Genomic DNA, 5,586 nt, shown 5'->3' with positions numbered 1-5,586 from the left:
TATATATATATATATATATATATATATAGTACTTATTGCAAAAAAAAATATTACTTTGGTCAAGTAAAACGAACCAGAATCTCTAGCATTCCGTACAAGCGTCCTAAACTTTTAGACCATCAAGGACTTAGCAATATTCTTTGCAACAGCCAATCTGTTATTGCTGATTCTTTGGTGATCTAAAGGCTTAGGACACTCGCATGGAATGTTAGAGATCCAGGTTTGTCTCCCAGCCGAAGTAATCTAAGTAAAAATAAGTAAGTATTTTTCGCAATAAGTTCTTTACAAATTAAGTATTTAAGATACATGTAATTCAATTTGAAGAAATTATTAATATTTCAGATGGATTGTGTTGAAAATTCACAATCCAAATTCATTTCAAGAATTCGTATATGTATTGATTTAATACCTAACTCTAATCGTCAAAGTGGCATTTCTCATATTTAGGTAAATGTTGTAGTTTTTAAATATCCGCATAAATCAATATTTTTGCTCTATATTGACAAATCTACTCACAATATAATTTAAGTTTTGAATCATATAAAATAGGATTTGATCATCTCCACGCAGTCTTATTATTGACTTGTTGTATTATGACACACTATTCATTCATAATTTGCTTCTAATTTTTAATCTATTTCTAACAGTTTATTGAAAGTTTATTAATGACTTGTAGAAATTCCTATAAGATCTAAGCAAATTTGTTGCATAAATCTTACTACTATCGGTTTGTTTATTAATTAATTATCGTCTTATTATATCAATAGAGTATGCTACTTTGATTGTATGTAATCATATTTCTGATAACTGGAAGTATATATATATAAAATAATATGTAAAAAAGATTATAAATTGTAAAAATAGTGATAAGTTCATTAAACATTTATTACAGATTAACATTATACATTAAATAATTATCAGTTAAAGAGTAAACTGTTAAAATAGTAATTAATAATTAATTTTTTATAAGTTAAAATAAAAATTAATTAAAAATTGACACAGTTAAGTAGAAACAAAGGAAGGCGTATGTCAAACGGAATGGAGAAAATGGATTTTATACGCAAAACTGAATAGAATTCCGACATATTTTTATGACCCAATTTTTCCAATGTCTAACTGGAGATGTACTGTCAGGCTGATTAAACATTTTAACGTCGTACCTTTCAACCACTCGCATACTTGATCCGCTTTCCATTCGGCTATATTTACATAAGCCATTGCAAAAATATAAATTGATTCAAGCACAAACAAGTTCCCACAGATCTGACACTTAGTCCGCGGCTGTTCCAATTTTTACTCGATCTTATTACCCATCCATTTCAATAGTTCCACAAAAGTAGGTACATAAAAATAAGTTGATGGCGCGAGCAACATGAATGAACACGAATTAGCATGTGTTCGGAAACGCGCTGATAACAAAACAGGTTGCGTTCAGAAATTCACCCGGATGCATCCAAAGACGTAAGCCTAGTTTACATTGCGCATTTACTAACTAGTAATTTTCTATTAAATTATTTTAATTTTAGCAATGTGTATATATATATATATTTAAAGAATGATATATTAAATTGAAATAATATGCATAAAAATAATTAATTAAATGCACATGTCATGTATATGTTTACACATAACGCCAAAATTAAAATAATTGATGGAGATAAATTTTATCTCCATAATCCATTTTGCACCAATCAGCGCTCAATGTTAAAGCGTTTGTCCATATGAGGATTTAACTTTAATCTACATTGAGAAGCAGACATTAATGACTGTTATAAATAATTTTGGAGTAAATTCTGTGCGACTCAATTTTATAAATTTATGTAGAGATTAAATGTTATCATTCGAAAGATAATTGTTTTCATTTACGTACAATTGTATAAATTTATATATTTGCAATATAAATATGAAATGCATTATGATTTGCTATAATAAAGACAATTATTTTATCGTTTTTCGTGATTTGGATAGGTTAGGAGTAAAAATAGGATCAAAATAGGGTAACTGTTTAGTTTAGAATACAAAAATGGATAAAAAATATATCACTCGACGCGTTTTTTTTTTGTGAAATAAACGAATCTAGCAGAAAAGTGTTACTCTGTTTCGTGGAACGAGATATTAATCGTTGAATTCGATAACTATTAAGGTTAGGAAATGTGTTACATGCGCATTCGCTTTAGATATTTGTTTTTATTTATCTGCTTTATAAATACGTATATTCTTTGCTTTAAAAATAAATTCTTTGCCTTAGAAACACAAATTTTCTGCTTGCAAAACAAATTATTTTCTTACATAATTTTTTTTTAAAGCAAAAGAATTTACGTTTTATGCGTAAGAGAATTTGTGTTTTTAAAATAGAGAAATATCTAAAATGCATGCGCATGAGCATGGACGATTGTAGCGCATGCTCACATCATAGTATTAGCATGGCTGTGATATACTTCCTAATCTCAACAATCCTCAATTTAAAAAATTGATATCTCGGTTCACAGAGCAGAGCGACACTTATTTTCTGTCAAATTCGTTTATTTTACGAAATAAAACTGCATCGATTAGTATTGCTTTAAATCAATTTTGGTGTTTGCTAAACTAAACAAGTACCTAAAATAGGAAACAAAGCCAGAATAAGGCCAATCAACGTTGGCGCCGACAGGAAAATAACTAGGCATTTTTACGAAGTACGAATGTTCAACGTGTCAGTCCAACGTGTACAAAAATTCCGGGAAAGGTATATTGCCTTCGATAAGGACTATTTTGCATGCTATTCAAAAGTGCTAATTACCCTATTTTGTGCATTATCGTAATAATTATCGTAGCTTTTAACGCTTTTTCTAACCTAGATCTTTACAAGGATCTGAATTTTTCAATTTGTTTACCAAAACTTACACGGTTGATTGTCACTGTAGAAATGTCAATATGATATGTATATATTATTGAATGTAATGTGGATTGTACAAAATAGGTTTTATTTTAATTAGTTTATCTTAATGTATATTACGAACCGAAAGTAACGTTCTGTATTATGAAAATATATGTCATATGTATATTATGAATTATTCTTTACTGTTCTATTTCCTGATTTATTTTTTCTTTTGCAAATAAATATTGTTTTTTTTTGTCACTTATTTACATTCTTAACAATTACCTTTATACCTCGATAATAATTAATATTTTACACGTGAATGTATTATACATTATCTTTCTTTTCGTGATTGCAGAATCAAAACTGATTGTTTTGTAAGAGAGATTAGAAAAATAATGAAATATTTTTTTTTAATAGAAGGTTGAGATATATTTCTTATAATTCTAGGAAAAATGTAGTTTGTGAAAAAATATTTCCAAGTTTTAAAAAAGTTCAAAAGACGTTACCAACATGAATAAGACTTCGCAAAGTTAGTATATTATGAATATTTATATAAATGTTATGCATTATATTCTCTAACATACATATAAGCACCGAAGATATATATATATATATATACACATGTATATAATGTTATAGGAACTGGGCAAACATTAAAGTTTGTGAGTTTAGTTACTCTCACAGTTCAAAATGCTATGGTTGGCCTTAGCATGCGATATTCACGTACCAGAGCAGGAGACATGTTTCTTTCTTCCACTGGTAAATATTATAAACTACATTACATATAATACAGTCGATCTTAATATTAGTCTTTATATAATATGGAAAATCCTTGTTTTCACAGATAACTATGTCATCTTTTTTTTTAGCTGTTGTGATGGCTGAAGTAGTCAAATTGATTACCTGCCTTATATTAGTATATGTCGAAGAAGGAAATTTTGAGAAATTTTACAAAGCATTACATATGACAATCGTGAAGCAACCTATTGACACTTTGAAAGTTTGCGTGCCATCCCTTCTGTATATTATTCAAAACAATTTACTTTATGTTTCTGCATCTAATTTAGATGCAGCTACGCATCAGGTAAGACATATCATTAATGTTTTGTCTACTTCTAAAAGATGTAGGAGAATAACAATTAATATGAATTAATAAATATTTATTAATATATGAATAACTGGTTGATTTTATATTTACACATGAAAAAGTTGTTAGCTCCACTTGAAATTTTTTTGAGTGAAAAAACTTTTCTCATTCAAGCTGGCATAAGAAATTTCTATTTATTAAAATATCCTTGAATGGTTTTGCAGCTGGAGGAAAGATTTAGTTGATTTTGGGATTGAAGTATCTATAATTTATTTTTTTTTTTCATAAATACAGAAACAATTAATATTAAATTAAACAGAATTTTTATGATTTTGAAGCATTTTTATTATCATTTTAATATTAAAAAGAAGTGATACATTAACAAAACACAATATTTAGACATTTATTGGAAAAAAATTTTTTTTAATATTTATGTCAAATTCAAATAAAAATAAAATATTGACCAAAAGAAATATTAAGAAAAATAAATTTATAAAAAAATAAATAAAAATTAAAAAATGAATAAATCTAGGCTAATTAGATAGTATTTAACTTTTTCTGCAACTTGATCTACTTTTTCTCTTGATTTTGTAGGATTTATAACATTTTTAAAACATTCAATTCGTAACCAAGAAACAAAGGGATTCAGAGATTTTAAAATATCTTACATCTTTTTTTATTTGTGGATATAATTTCTTTTACATATCGGCTCTTTTATATTTGTGTGTGTGTTGTGTGTAGTAAAGTTTATAATATATTTGAAATAAATATATTTTCAGGTCACGTATCAGTTGAAAATTTTGACGACAGCCTTCTTTGCAGTGACGATATTACGTAGATCTTTACACACTACTCAATGGGGTGCTCTTGTACTGTTGGTTATTGGAGTGGTTCTGGTACAATTGGCACAAACTGTAAAAGCACAGTTACCTTCGGGTATTGAACAAAATCACTGGTTGGGTTTTTCTGCCGCTTTAAGCGCGTGTTTTCTCTCCGGCTTTGCCGGAATTTACTTCGAGAAGATTCTCAAGGACTCTGACATTTCCGTATGGATGCGAAACGTGCAATTGAGTGTGTTATCTATACCGTTCGGCCTAAGCACATGTTTTTTACAAGACAGTAGTGCTATACACAAGCAGGGATTCTTCTTTGGTTATGATTTGTTCATTTGCTACCTAGTGGTCCTGCAAGCAGGTGGTGGACTGATTGTAGCTATGGTAGTCAAATACGCCGATAACATATTGAAAGGATTTGCTACGTCTTTAGCTATCATAATTTCTTGTATAGCTTCCGTTTATCTATTCGACTTTCACTTGTCGTTCCAGTTTACTCTGGGTGCATTCCTTGTCATCTGTTCGATTTTTCTTTATAGCCACCAACCGAAAACTGCATCCCTCGATAAACATACATCTGCTGAGAAAGTCTGATAATAGTGAAAATATAAGTTTTTAACGAGGTAGTACTCGACTTGAATCTTAAATTCTTGTAAACAGTTAATATTGAATTGACGATACATGGACTTTTAAATACTTAAAGGTAGAAATAATTAAAATGCAGTAATTAAAATAATTGACGCATTTGGAACAAAAAAGATTATATTTATAGAGATTTAGAAAAAGCTATTTTTGAAAAAAAAATG

The 5,586-nt window shown here is 28.5% G+C and overlaps 2 protein-coding genes across 2 annotated transcripts in view; one reads left to right on the top strand and one right to left on the bottom strand.

Annotated features, from left to right (window-relative positions):
- LOC108752671 overlaps positions 1–1,365 on the bottom strand; it is a 12,056-nt gene extending 10,691 nt beyond the window's left edge. The window contains exon 1 of the mRNA XM_018493693.1: positions 1,161–1,365. Coding sequence (XP_018349195.1) covers positions 1,161–1,218 — 58 coding nt within the window. The 5' untranslated portion in view covers positions 1,219–1,365. The remainder of the gene's footprint in view (positions 1–1,160) is intronic.
- Positions 1,366–1,876: 511 nt separating this feature from the next.
- LOC108751958 (UDP-galactose translocator) lies at positions 1,877–5,522 on the top strand. The gene is made up of 6 exons (XM_018492466.1): positions 1,877–1,997; positions 2,608–2,725; positions 3,308–3,389; positions 3,500–3,619; positions 3,730–3,944; positions 4,727–5,522. The coding sequence occupies exons 3-6, from the start codon at positions 3,371–3,373 to the stop codon at positions 5,372–5,374; spliced, it is 1,002 nt and encodes a 333-aa protein (XP_018347968.1). The 5' UTR covers positions 1,877–1,997; positions 2,608–2,725; positions 3,308–3,370; the 3' UTR covers positions 5,375–5,522.
- Positions 5,523–5,586: the final 64 nt, after the last annotated feature.

This window comes from Trachymyrmex septentrionalis, unplaced genomic scaffold (genome assembly GCF_001594115.1).
Source record: "Trachymyrmex septentrionalis isolate Tsep2-gDNA-1 unplaced genomic scaffold, Tsep1.0 scaffold112, whole genome shotgun sequence".
Taxonomy (NCBI): Eukaryota; Metazoa; Arthropoda; class Insecta; order Hymenoptera; family Formicidae; genus Trachymyrmex; species Trachymyrmex septentrionalis.
The sequence above is the reverse complement of the archived record's forward strand: the minus strand, read 5'-3'. Positions and strand labels throughout refer to the sequence as shown.

Bases quoted from the DNA above. Each gene is read 5' to 3' on its own strand.
- LOC108751958 (XM_018492466.1), top strand. The intron at 3,620-3,729 runs GTAAATATTATA...CTTTTTTTTTAG, and splicing joins CATGTTTCTTTCTTCCACTG to CTGTTGTGATGGCTGAAGTA. The intron at 3,945-4,726 runs GTAAGACATATC...ATATATTTTCAG, and splicing joins TAGATGCAGCTACGCATCAG to GTCACGTATCAGTTGAAAAT.